Source organism: Malania oleifera, chromosome 5, assembly GCF_029873635.1.
Source record: "Malania oleifera isolate guangnan ecotype guangnan chromosome 5, ASM2987363v1, whole genome shotgun sequence".
NCBI lineage: Eukaryota > Viridiplantae > Streptophyta > Magnoliopsida > Santalales > Ximeniaceae > Malania > Malania oleifera.
Window position 1 is genome coordinate 28,104,753 of NC_080421.1, and position 19,481 is coordinate 28,124,233.

Here is a 19,481-nt window from a genome sequence, read left to right on the forward strand (position 1 = left end):
AGACTGGTTATATAAAATGAAAGTGAGTACAATACACTGTGGACACCACAGGGGGTACAATAGGATCGTCAACATGACGGTGAATTTGCTTGATGCTGCGTTATGGTGAAGAAATAAGTTGTCAGTAGTCACTCCAGCCATGGTGCAGAAACTACTTAGAAAGGGAGAGAGACGGGGGATTTAATAAATGTTAGGGGGCAGAAGCTGGGACAGCAATTGATGCAAACAGCTCAACCAGGCTGGTGCGGGACCCAGAGCTGTCCGCATTTGAAAATGCAGACAGTCCCATATTTTTAACTAGTTTACCATGTCCTATTTTAGTAATTAGAATTTGAAATATAACTATTTCAGCAAAAAAAAACTAAAGACGATAGGAGTGCATGAGCCCAAGATTGGTGTGGACTTGCAATGTGCTGGTTCTATAATTATTAATATCACTTTGCATTTGGGCCATATTCTAAATAATACAGGTTACGGGTATTATAAGCTTGCGGATCAGCCCATTAAGACTCTGGGTCAGCCCATGTTTCCTATTAATAGTAAGGCCCATTCTTTAAAATTTGTTTCTGAGCCTAATTTAGGGATTTTTTCAAAAGCAGAAGGGGCTTCCTGCTTCTCTAATAAGGCTGATTCAGAACTGGGGAAGGAGAAGGGAAATTCATCTGTATCTACTGTGAAGGAATCAGGTAATACACCAAATGATGCTCATGGATCTCAGCTGGTGAGCTGTGTAAGGGAGGGTTTGGGTACAAATAGAATCCAAAGTGCTACTCATCCTCAGTTTTCAGTAGAATATAGATCTTGTGAAGCGGAACAGTCATAGGAGCACTCTTTTCTGAATCTCTAACTCTGTGGGAAGGGAACTCTGGGCGTGGAAAGGGATTCGGGCCACAAAGGTGAAGAGAAAGGCTTTGTCCCTCATTCCCCTTGCAATTTTCTCATGTGTTTGGAAAGAGAGGAATAGGCAAGTGTTCAAAAAATTCATCCTCTACCAAATCAGCAAAGAACATTGGTTTATTGCAGTTAATAGCTGCCATAGTAGGACTGCTATTAATGATTTTGATGTAATCTTTGATTTTAGTGACACCCTTCAGGGTGCTTGATTCAGTGTACCATGGGCTGGCATCCCCTTGATGCCTCTTCAATATATTGCCTTCACTTATGAGAGAGAGAGAGAGAGAGAGAGAGAGAGAGAGATCATGGGAGCTTTAAAAGGGCCTTGGTAACCACTCTCAAAATCAGGAGGTCTGTCCGAAAGATAATAAGTTGAATATTGATGGTGTGACGGATACATTAACTATTAACACGAAGAGGTCAGTCAAGGCTGGGATCAATAAAGTTTACTCTCATTGACTGGCAATGCAGGCAGGGGTTGAAATGAAGAAAATGTTTCAAGAGAAACAAACTAGTTCTCACACAAAGACATCAAAGTCTTTGAGAAGAGATTCAGAGGGGCATTTATGTATCGCAGAAACTCCAGTTGCTAAGCAGAATGCTTCAGGTAGGAAGGAAGGTCATTTCAGTTGTGACAATGGATTATTGCTGGATGAGATCTGGGAACAATATTAGTACGTTTCAGATTCATCTGATTTAATTGGGGGATATTTCTCATGTCCAACTCCACTCGAAGGTCCGGAAGGGACTCCTATTTTTATGGATGATGTTATGGATAAAGAACAAGTCTCAAGCAGACTAAGGATGACATTTTGCCTACTCCTGCTTCGCCTGCAGAAGGGATAAAAAGGAAAGGAAATTGAGAAAAAGATTGTTGGATCAGATGGGATTGTGGCTGTCTGCTCCTGCTGGTCAATAAATACATTTAGATGAGGCTAAGAGTAAGGTGAATAAAGGTAGGTGGGAACTAGCTAATTTCAAATGCTTGATTAATTATGAAGTAAGAGGTTGATAAAAAAACAGTTTTTTGCATCAGGTAATTTTTTTTTCCCCTTTTTGTTTCATTTAGATGAGGGTAAAGCAAGGTGAATAAAGGTTCATGGGAGGTAGTTAATTCCAAATGCTTGATTTATGATGACATAAGAAGGTTTAAAAGGACTTTTTGGGTTAGGTAGTCCTTTCCTCTTTGTGTTTTCTCTTCTTCTTTTTTTCATTTTCTTATTGTGAGGACTTCCGATTCTCTGCTCTCTTGTAGGTTCTCTCTCTCCCTCCCCTAATATATATTTTTGGTTATCTAAAATAAATAAAAATATCAAGAACCCTCAGTGTAATGATCAGATAAATATTACAAAATTACCTTAGCAACAAGCACACGAAAGGTTAAAAAGGCCTCCACACGCAGCTTTGCACTACCTCGATGACCTCGCGCAGCTTCAGTATCAGCAGCCTTTACATAAAATCCCAGATTAATACATCGAAAACTGGTGAATATAAAAGTATAAATAAGGTAAAACAGCACAATATGTCATGTTTTAAAATAACCAATGGTGAGACCCAAATGATGCATCATACTTTGAGAAGCAGTGATAGCCAGTGTCCAACAGCGGCTGAAGTAGCTTGAGACCGGAGAAATGCAAGTAAACATTCTTCTGGCTCTTTATCAACCTTTGAAGGCTTTGAAAGTGATGCTTGAATATCTCTATGTGCTAGGAATGCAGGCAAACCCAAAACTTGTTTACACGAGCAGGAATTGACTGGACATGGATGTAAACTAAGAAGCAGAGTCCTAAAACACCTAATTACTCCTTCACGAAATTCTTCAGCAGCCTCTGATGGAGTAAGCAAGGCCCCATAAGTCAATTTTTTCAACACCACGGCCAACTGCGTAAGCATGCAATTAAGCATCAGATAAAAAAAGCATATCGAAGGAAAACATGTCGTGAATGCTAATATATGAAGAATATAGCTTCAATTCTAAGTGAAATGCATAATCAAGGGCTTGTTTTTCCAAATAAAATAGAAGACATGCTTGTGACCAAATATCAGTGAGAAGGACATGTCTTGGCATGGAAGATTGGAAAAAAAGGTGCAAAAATTGGAACAAAAGATAATCTTTAGGCCTTCTGAGGTTTTCCACACCATGATATCCTTCATACTAAACAAACCAAGACATCACTGACAGTATATACTTTAGCAATCACCATAAAGTGCAAGTATTATCAATCTAAGGTGCTTGGAAAGCCAAAACCATATAGGTTCAGATGTCACTTCATGAGCATTATGCATCTATACCTCTTGCATGTCAAAAATAGCCATTTGCAATGAAAAAATATCATTTGCTCTTCCATTCAACTAACACTTTAATTGTTCAAAATAAAGACAATAGGAAAATTGTAGGTAGAATAGAAACATGCTGCAAACATCATCTGCTTACAAAAAAAAAACCCATATAGTATGAACAAGTTATAGGCAACCAATGGTGTAAACTGTGTAATAGCCAGATTGCTAATGTCGAAAGAACAACAATTGATTGAAGTTGGCCAATATGTACTGAGGGAGTAAAACAAAAAATAAAAACAAAATAGATCCCATATGAAAGAATGGGAGCTTCAATTTTTTATTAATCATTTGAAGACTAAACCACATACATACATCAAGGATCAATGATTTTTCAAATCAGATTACCTGAGATACAGATCCTAAACGGCACTTCTTCAGAAGCTCCTCCAAACACTGAAGCACTCCTTCAGCCACACTATCACTAACCATGTGAGTTTTCATTGGCACATTAAGCATCACATATTTCACATCAGAATTAACCTTCCGTGATGATCTAGAATCAACTGCCGCGTCCAATACAAACAGCAACGGGAACAAAGCATAACTGAAAAGGTTGATAAAAACCCACACATCAATATTAAAACAAATTAAAAATAAAGAATAACTCAAAGCCAGTTAAATGTTTTTATATTTTAGAGGACAATGGAATTAAATGACCAAACAATTTTACTTTAAAAAATGAGCGAAATTATAGTTTGTAATATTTTTGGTATAATATAGGTAATAATTACCATTCCGGAGTTACCAGTCCCGCCCCCCCCCCCCCCCCAAAAAAAAAACACCCTTTTGATAAGTAGGAAGAAAGGATACCTGGAAAAAGGCATCTAAGGGAGGCCCACCCATGTACAAAAGAGAACTCATTTAAAGGACAAAAAACTAGCAAAATCTAAAGATGTACCGTAATATATTTTTGTATTACATTTGTCCAAATCCACACAAATTCAAATCCAAGACCTCTCCCAAACACATGGTCAAACTTGCCTTTTGCATTAATGTACACTTCACTGCATGAGATATAACAACAACAACAACAACAAACCAAGCATTAAGTCCCACTTGTTGGGATCGACTACATGAATCCTTTTTCGTCAATTTGTACAACCATGGACAATTTCCTTTAACAAATTCAGGGTTATTAAATCCTTACTATCTCATTCTAAGTTATTTTAGGTCTACCCATACCCATTTTACTACCTCTCAGTAACTCATTCTTCCTCAATGGCACACGATGTGGCCAACGTTGCAAGTATCCAAACCATCTTAGTTGTCTCTCCCTCATCTTAACTTCTACAAGAGCTATGCCTAACTTACCACAAATATGTTCATTTCTTAATTTACCATTTAATGTTATACCACTCATTCATCTGAACATTCTCATCAAGGCAACTTTTACTTTTTGGAGATACTTTTTCTTAGTCGCCCAACATTCCGATCCATATAACATAGTTGGTCTTAAAGTCGTCCTATAAAACTTCCCTTTTCATTTTAAAGGTATTCTATGATCAAACAACACACTTGAAGCACTTCTCCACTTTACCCAACCTACTTCTACATCTTCAACTTCTCCTTTAGCTTGCATAATAGATCCAAGGCATCAAAATCTACTAGTTCTATTGATTTTTTCATCATCAAGTTTAGCTTTGTCTCCAACATTCCTCCTACTATGACTACAATTAAATTTTATACATTCTATCTTATTTTTACTTATCCTAAAGCCCCTAGATTCTAGAGTTTCTCTCCATAATTCTAACTTAGATTCTGCTCCACTCCTAGTTTCATCAATCAAGACAATATCATCTACAAACAACATACACCATTAAACCTCATTTTGGATACTCCTAATCAATTCATCCATCACTAAAGCAAAAAAATAAGGGCTTAAAGCATATCCTTGATGTACACCTATTGTGATTGGAAAATCTCTAGTCTCTCCACCTATAATCCTAACACTAGTCATTACTCCATCATACATATCCTTAATGACATCAGTTTACCAACTACATACACCCTTTTTATCCTAAAACCTATCATAAAACTTCCCTAGGTATCCTATCATATGCTTTCTCTAAGTCAATAAAGACCATATGCAAGTCCCTATTCTTTTCCCTAAACTTTTCTGTTAACTTCTTAAAAGATATATAACTTCTGTAGTAGATATCTTAGGCAAAAAGGCAAATTGACTTTTTGAGACCTTCGTTTCTAGCCTTTATCTTTGTTCAACTACCCTTTCACAATTCCATTGTATGACTCATAAGTTTATTTCCATGATAATTATTACAATTTTGAATATCTCCTTTATTTTTGTACAAAAGAATTAAAGTACTTTTCTTCCATTCGTCTGACATTTTCTTACATTTTATAATTGTGTTAATTAAAATAGTTAACCATATAATTTTGTTATCACCTAAGCATTTCCAAACTTCAATTGGGATGTTATCAAGTCCTATAGCTTTTGCATTTCTCATATTTTCTAGTGCAAACTTAACTTTGTTAACTCTAATTTTGTAAATAAATCTCATATTTTTAGTCTTTTCTTCATTTGTCAATTATAAGTTTAAGTCTTCCACTTGGTTTTCATTAAATAGCTTACTAAAGTAACTTCGTCAGCACTCTTTTATGTCTTCTTCCTTAACCACGACAATATCATCCTCATTTTTTATACATTTCACATTATTTAAGTCCTTACGCTTTCTTTCTCCAGCTCTAGCAAGTTTAAATATGTCTCTTTCTTAACAAATTGTCTTTACAGCTTTTTGGAGATCTTGATCCAACCACCAACTTTCTTTGCCATTTCAAGAATCTTCCTACCCCAAAGAGTGTTTGTGTCTACACCATCCTCTATAGTCCAATTACCATCTTTGATCATTTTATCTTTAAATTTTATTATATTTTCTCCCTTTAGGTGGAACCACCTAATTCTCTTGTACTGATTTTTTTGTTCCTTCTCTTCCATTTTTTAATACATACATCTAACACTAAAACTCTATATTGAGTGATTAAGCTTTCACCAAGGATAACTTTACAATCCTTACAAAATAAACGATCTACCCTCCTAGTTATGAAAAAAAAATATTTGACTTTTATTTGTCCAATTTTGAAGGTTATTAAGTGTTCTCTCTTCTTTAAGCAAGTATTCATTGTAAAAAAAGCATATGACATGGCAAAGTCTAAGATCATCTCCCCAGACTCATTTTTGCCTCCATATCCATATCCTCCATGTATCCACTCATAACCTTTATTATCCCTTCCAACGTGTCCATACAAATCTACTCCAATGAATATTTTCTACTCCATTGAATATTTTCTCAATCATTGATATCTCTTGTATAATACTATCCATATCTTTCCAAAATTGTCTCTTAAGGTTTCTGCTAAGCCTACTTCACGAGCATAAGCACTAATGACATTTATAATCTCTTGGCCTAAGACCATCTTGATTTTCATAATTCTATCCCCTACTCTTTTGATATATACAACGCCATCTTTTAAGTTTTTGTCTACAATAGTTCCTACCCCATTTTTATGTTTTTCTTTTCCAATGTACCAAAGTTTGAATCTTGATTTTCAATTTCCCTAACTTTCTCACTCTCCCACCTAGTTTCTTGAAGGAAAATTAGATTAATTTTTCTTTTAATCATTGTATCCACAATTTTCATGCTTTTGCCCATAAGTATCCTTATAATCCAAGTTGCTAATCTAATCCTAGTATCCTAAACCAACTTCTTTACCTGCCCAAATCCAAAATGATGCGAGAACCCTCACATATTTGACACCATACCTAGGAATCGACACAGCAAGTCACTTGGGGCGACGACCTAGCCCACCATCGTCCACTTTTCGCTAGACCAGGGTGCCATAAGTGCAATGCGTTACTCGTAGGGGACATCCCAGCAAATAAACAGTAAGGATTCTTATCATAGTAGTCAAAAAAGTTTTATACTAGTTGTCAACTACCTAACGCAAATGTCCTCCTTTACCCGGGCATTGGACCGACTGCATGTGAAAGGATTAGGACATCAAGTACGACATAGGCAGAGTTCACTTCACTGCTTGAGATCATGACCAATAATTGGACGAGCAGACGACTTAATGCTTACAATTTGCACATTTGCATTATTAGTGGAGATTTTCTCTATATATGCAATAAAGACAGCCCTCAAAACAATACAAACCACACAGAGCATGTGGAAGAAAAACAATCATAATCCACTACTCCCCAACTAAGAACCTAAAACAAATAAATGTTAAACCAACAGGAACAGCACACACCAGACCAGAAAATAAAAAGTTTAACATGTCAAATACAGTCCAAAACAGCATTTTTGAGTCTTCAGAAACATGGAAAGAGGCACTCTAAGCCTCAGACTTCAATAATCAGGCATGACCACAGTGAAACAGAAGCTGTCACAAACAGAAGGCATGACCAGCAGCAACTACAGCAGCCTGAGAGGATTTGCAAGCATTAAGAAAACCATGCCACAATCACGCCAACAGCATACAACACGACTGCACTTGCAGTCCAAAGACAAGAAGGAACTGTTATGTATCATGAAATCAGTACAAATGAATTTTTGGAAAAAGAAAGAGAATTTCAATGGGGCAAGGGACACCCTGGTTCACCATTCCACAAGCACTTTTTGGGAGATCCGGAAAGAAAGAAAACATAGGGCATTTTCTAGTGAGACTAATCAAATAGAGAAGCCCAATCCTCAGACATCATTATGCCTTAAGCTCATCATACACTGATTAATTGTTCTCTTTTAGGCTTCCTTCCTCTTTTATGTTGCATATTTCTGGTAATTATTTAAAACAGAAAATTCCATCCGACTCGCTTCAACACAACTACTAGTAGTAAGTAATATTTTACATATCAGGAACAAAAAATAGCAAACATAAAACCATGATCTTGAAAGAAATCAAAAGTATTAACCCAATTTCAAATTCTCCAACTTGCCAAAATTTCAAACAAATTTAATTAATTCAAAATTTTAATTTCTTAACTAGCCTTTGAGATTTACAATTACAACAGAATTTCCAAATAAGTAACTAAATTTTCACAAATTCGTAAAAACAGAAAAATAGAAGTTGTGTTTCATTACAGTTACAAAAAAAATTATCCAATTCAGCCAGATATTCCCCATTAGCTGCTCAATATTCTATCCCACAATTAGAATTTGGATATCCACTCCAAATCCGAATTTGCCTGCAAATAATCAGCAAATCCTAAATCCATACCTGGAAAGAAAAAATGAAAAAAACCAACAAGCATCTTTTAAGATTTCCAATATTTTTATCTTCTTTTATATTCCTTTCTGTTATTCAGCAAAGTTTTTTAATAGTAAAACCAAAAATAAAAATAAAAAATTCCACAAGAAATACACAATAAAGAGAAACAAATCACAGAGAGAAAATCTTACTCGAAAAATGGCTGCAAAGCATCAGAGGTAGAACTGCGGAGAAAGTGAAGCAACTGAGGGAGTGTTACTGAAGATTGGCTCGTGGTAGGGTTTTGGATGAGTTTCAGAAGGTCTAAGCAATAGACTTTAAGTTCTGAGAAAACATTGCTTCGGTGATCTTCGTCCTCCATCACCTCTTCAATCATTATTATACAAAGATATCAATTTCACAAAGAGGGAGCAGGAGAATAATGCAATATTATACTTCACAAAGGTATCAATTAATGGGTCCTAGTAAATGATACAAATGTACTATAATTTACAATAATTGCTCTGGTTGCAGAATTCAATCAAACAATTAATTGCTTTTAGAAAAGTGATTTGAGACATAAGGCTTTAATTTAGGAGCAGCATTACCACAAAAGGTATGTAATTGGGAGGAAATGGTACATGATTAGAAAGAAAATGCAATGTTCAAGTTTAAGTAATATGTTCAACTGTAACTAAAATATGTTCATGTTCAATTTATGTTCAGGTTTAAATTATATGTTCAAGTTCAAAACATGTCAGTCATGTTCATAAACGAAGTTTCCAAATGTAATGTTCAAGTTTAATTAATACATGCATAACTGCATACAGATCATCCAGCCCTATCAAACTCAAACAAAGTTAACCTGACAACCATACTTCAGCAACATTTACATGCACATCATCCCCAAACCACTCCATCATACCTGTATATAATGGGGATCACAATTAGTGATAATTTTTTTGCCTACCATAGGCATAGACATAATATCGGGTCTTTATGATTATTGATGGTGTTTATGAATTAAAAATTTTACAATATGTGTTGGTCTGATTTCTAGAGATTTGATATTACGTTTCATTAATTAGGATTTGATATATTTCCTAGATATTGTTTCCTTATGTGTATTAGGATGCTTGATGTGCAACTATAAGGGCAGATAGGAATATTGAGCACTAAGCCCTGGTTGAGTTTTATCTTCATTTTTACTTTCTCTTTTGATTCCTATTTATTTTCCCATTGTTTTCACTTATTTTCCTGCATTCTTCTCTTGCGCCAATCAGTCCTGCATCACTATAGGTGAAAGAAACCCTAGCACATTTTGTCATGGATCAATTAGAAACAGAACAATTAAAAATAAAGATCCCAATTAAATAGTGGTTATATATAAAACCATGTTGATTCCAGCAGTGCTGAAAGTAGGAGCCATAAGCATAAAAGGAAAAATGAGGGTAGGAAGTAGGAACCACCATCTTTCACTTCAGCTATCTGAAGGGATTACAAACGAGAATACTACATCAAGTATTCAGCATTGATAAAGCCAAAACAAGGGTATTGCATTTAAGCTTGCAGTGAGAAAGAATATATTGCAAATTTTTACTAAAAAAGAAATATATGCATAAAATATATGCAAATATGCATATTTAAATAAATATTTACCAAAATATCATTACACAAATAAACTACAGTATTTTTCTTATTTTTTCATTTAATTTTTATAAAATAAATAAATGATTTTTTAGAATAAAAGAAGAGGTTTCACTGATAAGAGAAGAATTTACAAAAAGGAGAAAAAGACTTCTCCTGTCAAAAATCTGGAATAATCCAGAAAAATAAACTAGTACAAAAAAAAAGGGGAAAAAAATAATAGTCAGAACAGAAGATTCCTCCATTCTCGTTGAACCTCAAAAAGACAAACTCCCTTGAAGCAACTAAACCCAACAAACCATAAAAAGCCAGGTAATGAACCTTCTCCCGCACCAGCTGCCAATTCAATTTTCTCCCTGGAAAAGTCCATACATTACACTCCAACCATAATTCCGTGCAAAAATACCACATTTCCAATGTGCAACCCTCTCCTTCCTTCTACCAAACACCTCAAAAGAAATATACAACAATTCCTCCACCCACGCCGTGCAGACCCAAGAGTCTCCCATCACACCAAATGAATTACTCCAGATTCTCCGAGCATAGTCACAGTGTAAAAATAGATATGGTGCCATTTCAGAATTCAAATAGCATAGCATGCAAAAATCTGGGGATAAGACCTTCAAAGGTCTCCCAATCTACAAGAAGTTATTAGTATTGATTTTATTAAGCACAATCAGCCATATGAACCTTAATTTTGGGGGGAGCTATTGCCTTCCAAATAAATGAAACATATTTGCTACGTCTGTCTCAGATTGTGATCCAAAAATGGTTCTGGTGACCTGTTAATCAGCTCCTAAACCAAGTCAGTAACCACAGTTTAAAACATTCATTACAAAAACTAATAATCCATAGCTTATCAATTTTCAAACCAACCCTGATAATTAGCTTAGCTTAGAACATTCGTTACAATAATCACAATCTGCCATATACATCACACTAAACCCTGATTTTTTAGCCATTATCTTTGATGAGTTAGGGCAATATGCTCAATGGCCTAAAGGACAACATGTCCAAATACAAAATGCACTTACATGCCATTACACATGGGCTTTCTCTCTACCATTCTGTTTAAATTTTTTAAAATTTTTAAAATGCAACCTAAAGGATTTAGTTTCAAGATAAACTCAAAAAACATGAAAACATATGATCTAAAGTAAAATTTAAAAAAAATAATAAAAATAAAAATAAAAATTTTAAAAAATATATACAAATGATATTTATATCACAAAGTCCACCAATTCCTTGCATCTATAAATGATTTTTGAACTGTTCTAGAACATTTACCTTCTCTTCGCTGTAGTGCCAGGAATTGGGTCAATATTATTGTGTGTATTACCTACTTATTCTACCCAAAATCTCAAATCACCCAGCAACCACAAGAACAGATAAAGATTGTTCACATTCTTCTACAGAATCCAGTAGCATTGCTGAGCTAAGAAGGAGCCCCCTTCTCCATCAAAAAAATTAAAAATAAATATACAACAACAACAACAACAAACCAAGCCTCCAGTCCACTAGGTGGGCTCGGCAACATGAATCTTTTCCTGCCAATTTACACGATCATGGGCAATTTCCTCCAACAAATTCAAGGCAATTAAATCCTCACTCACTATCTCATTTCAAGTTATTTTAGGTCTACCCCTATCCCTTGTACTGCCCCTCACAGTAACTACCTTGCTCTTCCTCACTCGCACACTATTTGACCTACATTGCAAGTGCCCAAACTATTTGAGTTGTCCTTCCCTTATCTTCTACAAGAACTATACCTAACTTACCGCGAATATGTTCTTTCCTTAATTTATCCTTTAACAGTATACCACTCATCCATCTTAGCTTTCTCATCTCAACAACTTCTACTTTTTGCCTATATTGTTTCTTAGTTGCTCAACGTTCTAATACATATAGCATAGCTGGTCTTACGGTCATCCTATAGAACTTCCCTTTTAATTTTAAGGATATTCCACGATCACACAACACACTCGAAGCACTTCACCAACAAAAGAAACTGCCCAGAAGTCCTCCACTGCCTCTGAACCAAGGTCTTAAATATCAATCTCGACTCAAATTTCGAAGCTCCAAAAATACAGAAATTTCGATGGAAATTTCTATTTCAATGACAATTTCGATTTCAATTTGAAAAAATAATGAAAATTAGTAGTAAAGCATGGAATTCTTTGTGAAACTTCAAAAATGGTTAACAAACATAATAATATAAGTTTTAGGACTAATATATTACAAATTAAATACATCCATGTTTTGTATGAGGTGGAAAAGTTGTAAAATAGTATGTGTATCAAACATATTTGTAAGATAATTTACATTAAACATATTCAGTTAATACAAATGAAATTCATAAATCATTTAAATATTATTTATTATACAAGTAATGATAATTTAGACATGAATGGTTAAATTAAATGTTCTATAAGTTTATTTTTTTCATATAATTTCAAAAGCACTTGTAAATTGTAATAATCTTTTGTTTTGATAAAATAAATTAAGATAGAAATTTCACTTCACTCCTCAATTTCTCATTTGAATTTTGACGAAATTTTATCGTATAGTTAAAATTTCGGCAAGTTTTGCTCAAATTTCGAGATTTCAATAAATTTCGGATGATTCGTTGAGATTTAGACGGAAATTATGCAAGGCGGAAATCGACTGCCATTTTTTATTTGGAGGGTGACGGAAATCGGAAATTTCGACAATTTCATGGAAATTTAAGACCATGCTCTGAACTCACCCAACATTGCCCCAAAATATCAAATAACTTATTATGTACCCTCCAAGCATAATCACAATGTATAAATAAATGCAACGCAGATTCTAAACAACTAAAACAAAGAACACAGACGTGGAGATAGAGCCTTCAAAGGTCTCCTGACCTATAGCAAGTTATTGGTATTAATTCTATCAAGCGCAAACAACCAAATAAAAGTCTTGATTTTAAAGGGGACTTTGGTCTTTCAAATGGATCTATGGAGAGGAAAATATGAATTAGATCTAATCAAAATCACAAAAATATTTGCAAGAATAAACCCCCAAAGGATCCAAAGATCAAGACCAAGTATTTTCCTTTAAAGAAAAAAGGCATTTATTCAGCAATACTAGCAAAGAGGGTAGCTCAACCATCTCCCTATCGTTCAACGACCTCTGAAAATGAAAATCCCAAGAAGGCAAAGGATGACCTAGATCAACAACAAAGGATAAAGTGGAACCATCCTACCCTGAGCTTAAGCAAAAGTGGCATGGAAAAGTGGTGGACAAAACTACATTCCCCAATCAAGGATCTTTCCAAAAGCAAATATTACTACCCCTTCCCACCAGGAATTTAACATAGGGAATGAAGAGGGGATAATTCTGACAGATAGCTTTCCACGGACTCTAAGAAGAACATCTAAATCTCAAATTAATATCCCACCCATTCTTGCCTAATCCATACTCACTTTTAACAACTTTATGCCACAAGGAAGAATTCTCTAGCAGAAACCTCCAAAGCCATTTAGCCAAAAGATTTGTGTTTTTTGAACTAGGTTTCCAATACCCAAACCACCCTCCCATTTAGACCTACCCACCACTTCCCAACTTACCAAATGATCTCTAAAGCCCCCTACTCCTGACCACAAGAAGTCCCTCATTATCTTCTCAATCTTGCAAGCAACCCCTACTAGAATCTTAAAAATAGAAAGAAGTATAAAGGGATATGATGCATTTAATTTCTATACAAGTATTGTCATACTTTCACTTTATTTTTATGCTTGTTTGTGTATAATTTTATTATTTATTAGAGTTTTGATTTATTTTGTTTATTTTTTGTTTAGGAATAAATATCTTAAAGAGTCATGGGATAAGGAGGAAACTTTCCTTTCCAAATTCAAATTCCATTCATCAAGAGTCCTTTTCAAACTCAAATTCCTCTCTTGAATATCCTCAAACACCCTTCAATATTTGTAGCATAACTTTTGCTATAAAACTCCAAAAAGGGCGATCTAGGTATCTACGGAAAGCTAAAAAAAATCCCACAACTTTCGTGTTGAAGATTTTCGAAGATGGGAAGATCTTGATAGAGAAAATCGCACATCAAGGCGGCGGAAAAAAAGGAGGGGATTTGGAGAATATTGTTTTGGGAGATAAGAAAGGAGGACAACCAGAACTTTATAAAAGGAGGGGATTCAAAGCTGGAAAAAAAGAGAAGGATTTTCTTCACCATTATAGAGGAATTCGAAGCTTGGAAAAAGAAGAAGAAAGAGGCCGAATTGGAGTTGTTGACGATTGAGATTCTTAATCTACATATAGTTTCCTTTTTTAATTCTTTCATCTTCTTTTTGTATAATTTGCATTATGAATTCTAGAATTATTATGGTTTGTTTTGATTCTATTATGAGAAAATTGCTATTGCTAAGGCTACAATGTAACCTCTCCATGAAAATTCCAAATCTTATTTCTATGTGATCATAATTTTATCATTCCTTTTGAGTATACATCATTGAGTTTAATCCTTTCAATTATATGGCCAACGGTTGAGTGATTTGCTATGCATGTTAATTCAAGAGATGATGCATGTAGTTTAGCTTCATATGATGTATGCCATGAATTGAACGAAAGACAGGAATGTGCCAACGTGATTTGTGCGGCTTTTATGTGAAATATTATTAATCTTAATGTACTCAAATGCTTTTAAATTCACATAAGCATATCACTGGTTATCGTATTTTGGGTATCTAATTCTACTCGAGAGAGGGTCTTAGATAAGTTAGAATATTTTCCATCAAATAGGATGATAATTGATTGATTGCATGATTAGGATATGGGATTGGATTGGTTAGGTGAGTCGGATGCCTTAATGTTTTCTTATTGCTTGAAATCTTCTTCTTTTTAAGTATTTAGTTGATTTAATTTTTTTTTTTATTTTTTTTTTTCAGATTCAAAATCCACCATTTTTCTTGATTTTCAAATAATTTAGAATTAGAACAATTTCAATAGTTAATAGGTAAATAGTCTTCATGGGTTCGATATCCTTCTTTATCACTATATTACTTGTTACGATTTCGTGCATTTATGAATTTTCACAACAGGATACTAGCAAGACAAGCCCAGATGAGTGTTATTCTACCACCAAGAGAAAAAAGAGCACTCTCCACCCATCCAGTCTCTCAGAACCCCTTTCCACGACAAGATCCCAAAAACTGATAGATTTAGGGTTACCCTCCAAAGGAACCCCTAGAGAGGATAGAGGCCAATCTAAAACACTACAACCCACTTCCGCAGACAACTTCCTAACACTCTCGTTAGGCGTATTGATAACCGCGCAATACCACTCTTCCCCATATTAATTTAAGCCCAATGACCTTCTCAAAAATGTGGAGGAAACCCAAAATATTCAAAAAGGAAGGTTTATGATCCTGTAAAAAGAAGATAGTATCATCAACAAACTAAAGGTGCGAGACCCTAACCCCCCCCCCCCCCCTCTCCCCACCTCCTAGCCTTTCACTAAACCTCTATATACAGCCCTATCAAGCATCCTACTCAAAATATTAGCCATGAAAATGGACAAAATATTTGTGTTTCTATGACAAGTAACTAAGTTTGTAATGTAATGTAGTTTTAGGGGTATATGTGTAATTTCACGTGAAGAGATTTTCTTATATATGGTGTTTGAAAGCCATGTTGTAGGCAGCTGTTGATGAATTTGGATTTGAGTTGAACATGTGACTCCCCTTGTATCTCCTCTCTCATATCTTCCCCTTCTTTCCTCTGTTCAATTTCTTCTTATCTCTCACATGGCTGCAGATCCTTGAAGCTGCTCCTGCATCACATCTCTCAACTTTTATATTGAACATTATATCATCCAATACACACAAACAGATTATGGAACCCACTCTCAAGCTAATTTCTTACCAATCATCCTCAAACATCTTTTCCGGATTAGCGAGGCTTTGTGTTGCCAAGTTGCACCAAAACATCATGAATTTTTAACTTCCATAGTTCAAATTTCTATACCATCAAATTTCTCTACCTCAAATCGATTCTTCTTTATGTTTTCCTTTTAAGAAATTTTATCGAACACATCAACAACGAAAAATGGCAACTCTAAAACCACTTTATTGGGCCACAAGGGCCACCTGCACCAAAATTATAAAAGAGAGAAGATAAACTGCAAGAAAATTTAAAATAATATTAATAATAAATTTATGAAGTTCAGCACTAGGCCTACATTCATGGCCAACCCAACAAGAGCTTAGTAACTATCAAGATCTAAAGAAATACAACAAGTCAATGTAACACTTCTTTCACCACAAAACCTAAAAACCCTTATCTAACCCACTGAGAAAAAAAAATGTTGGTGGAAGAACCCAAGGTGAACCCCTTATAAAGTTTCTCACACTCCACAAAACACACTTTGTTTTTCTTCTTCTTCTTCTTAGATAACCATGAGACACCCCTCCCCTTTACGGACCCAATGTGCATAATGACTGGTCACCAGTTGAATAAACATGCAACAATATTGATATATTTTTTTATATAGTCAAGACACTACTTTGAAAAAAAAAATTAAATGTTTGGGATCAGTAGCCCTGCACATTGCCATTGTAAGAAGCCTTTAAGGAAATGTACCAACACAAACAAGGAAGCATGCCTTGGAAAGAAGTCCCCACTGATGCATATGCTAACCCAAGACAACTCGATCTTGAAAAAACGGTTGGCAAAGCAAATTTTCCTCATGCCAGCCAAAATTTATGTCCTGTATGCATAACCTAAGCAAGGTTCAACTTCCCATGTAGCTATCTCTTTCTTTGTTTTTTATTTTTATTTTTATTTTTTTAATAAATTGAGTCCTACCACATGGACAAAGCCACAAAACAAAACCAACAAGTTCATATCAGTAAAGAAGCCACTAAAGCAAGCCATTAGCTACGGATGATTGATGCGGGGGAGTATCATCACAGAATGGATTTAAGAAATTTCCTCCGCTATCTGCGTTCTGTACGGATGCCTCATGACATCTACATAGTTACAGATGCCTTATAACATTGCAAATTTTAACAAACATTTGGTGGGTTATGATAAATTGTCACTAATTTTAAAATTGCGAGCGTATTCAACGACTTCGCCAATGATAAAATTGACCCAAAAATGCACAAAAACCGAGCAAAGCATAAAACTCATCATCACAATTAGAACAATGGGAGAACTAACAAAATTAGTACTTAATATCCAAAATATGTTGAAATTCTGGTTGGTTGTCCCGGAACAGAAACCCAGCAAGAAAAGTATCCAACATATGGAGGAGCAGGAAACTTACAAGTTACAAGTGATGATCGATGGAGAAGCACCGACAGACGCCGGCAAAGATTGCGTCGTGCAGCGGCGAGCAAGCTTGCACGGCAGCTCAGGGAGTCGTGAAGACAAGAAATACAGTTTTAGTCGTTTGAGAAGAGGAGCAGGCGGGGCGTGGGAAGAGCCTTCGACTGGGATTTGCTTGGCAGCTCTTTTTATCGGGCAGGGTCGGGTGTCTTATTTTGCTTTTGTTGGTTTTATTTTTTTGTTTTTTTTTATTACACAACCTTTCATTTTGAGTTGCATTAAATTTAAATAAAATATAATATAAAATTATATTCAAATTTACCCACATTCAAATGAAAGTCTGAAATTAGAAGATTGTGTCAATAAATTTATTTTTAATAGTAATTTTTTATTATTATTTTTAATTTAAATCAAAGTTAATGAGCTTTAATTGTTTTGATAACTTATTATAATAGTACTTTAATCTTTATAATTAAGTTTTGTAAATCATCATTTTTATACATAAATTTCGATTAAAATTGGAATAAATTGCTATAGTGATTTAAAACAAAAATATCCTTGAAATATTTAAAATTTTGAAGAAAAATAATGAATCATTTTTAAAAAAAATTTTACTAGTTTTCAATTTCATGCATAAGATTTTCTTTAAGTGCTAAAATGTGAGTTTTGGAAAACAATAATTAAGTTAAATAATTATAATTATTTTATTATAATATTTTAATTTGCATTCTTTAAAATTTTATTATTTTAGTCATACTTCTTAATTATTTGATTCAAGGATAAGAGCATTTTTCAATTAAATTTTAAAATTTTTATTTTAAAAAACAGAGACAAAAAGGAAATTGGCATCAACAAAACTGTAAAAATATTTTTATTAAAACCTTCAAAAAGTATAAAAAAGACAATAAAAGGAAAAATTATACAGCTGATACACTCTTTCGCGTGTTTATGTGCCTAATTTTTTTATGTGAAACACGTAGTGATGGTTTCTGCATTTGTTAGCATTGGATAGACAAGGAATAGAACCCATTTGTCACATTTTCACATTCAAAGAACAAACACATGAACTGTAGGATCCCGAACCCGAAAAATAAAAGAAAATGAATGTAGAATAGAGAAATAAAGGAAAATAAAATAAAAAGAAGGAATTTGGTAAGGTAGGACCAAAACCATAGACGGTTTTCTGAGCAGGAGTAAAATCATCATTGGTTGTCAACAGGGTGAGTCAACCACAAAACCGATGACGATTTTGTGGAGACAGGGGAAACCGGCACTGGTTTTCCTCTCGGCCTGCTCACCTATAAATAGGTTTGAGCTTATTTTTTTTAGAGAATTTGAAATATTTCTCTTCTCTCTCCCAGGGTTTTGAAACTTTTTCACCATAAAACCTTTCCGAGCTCATCTTTGCTTCCTGATTGTCTCTCTCATCCACCGTCTAGCAAATACACGTGTTTTCACCAATTGAAAGTTCTAGGGCTTTTGCCATTTCGAGTCGTTCGATTTCATTTTTTTGTAAAAAGGTAAGGGAATTTGTTTACATCAGTTATTTTTTAAATCTAAACTGTTAGAACTGTAGGTTATGATACTATGTATGATATGACTGCTTATTTGGAAATTTTCACCAAGTGGACTTGCCAATTTTTTTATTTTATGATTTTGGGAAATATAAGGTTTTGAGGTATGGTCTCCGTTTTTCCTAAAACTCATTTATTTGTACTAAACTTAAAGTAGGGGATGCTTGAAACCCTTATTTTCAATTTAAATTATATTTTACGAACCATATGCTATACTAATGCTTTTTAAACCAAATGAGTGTGGCATGAGATGTTAAATGGAAATATACTGAATTGAGAAATATGATTATGAGATATGGAAGCTAGAGTTCCAAAATTCTTATCAGAAAATGTAGAAAGAGATGTCGGTAAATACCGAGCTATGTATGTACCAAGGTTAAACCGAGAGTTGTGTGTGCCAGTTTATACCAATGAATGAATGAATGAAATGTGAAAAATACTGGAACTGTTTAAAGGTTTTATGAATGAAAATAGGTTACTCTGCTTTCGTTGTATATTGTATATATGATATAT

The 19,481-nt window shown here is 34.4% G+C and overlaps 1 protein-coding gene across 1 annotated transcript in view; it reads right to left on the reverse strand.

Moving 5' to 3' along the window:
* The window catches only part of LOC131154857 (uncharacterized), a 110,852-nt gene extending 93,275 nt beyond the window's left edge, over positions 1-17,577 (reverse strand). Inside the window, exons 1-5 of the mRNA XM_058107647.1 lie at positions 17,393-17,577; positions 8,652-8,826; positions 3,580-3,778; positions 2,467-2,775; positions 2,252-2,341 (exon numbers count right to left, since the gene is read on the reverse strand). Of these exons, the coding sequence (XP_057963630.1) occupies positions 2,252-2,341; positions 2,467-2,775; positions 3,580-3,778; positions 8,652-8,821 (768 nt within the window). The 5' untranslated portion in view covers positions 8,822-8,826; positions 17,393-17,577. The remainder of the gene's footprint in view (positions 1-2,251; positions 2,342-2,466; positions 2,776-3,579; positions 3,779-8,651; positions 8,827-17,392) is intronic.
* Between the last annotated feature and the right edge of the window lie 1,904 nt (positions 17,578-19,481).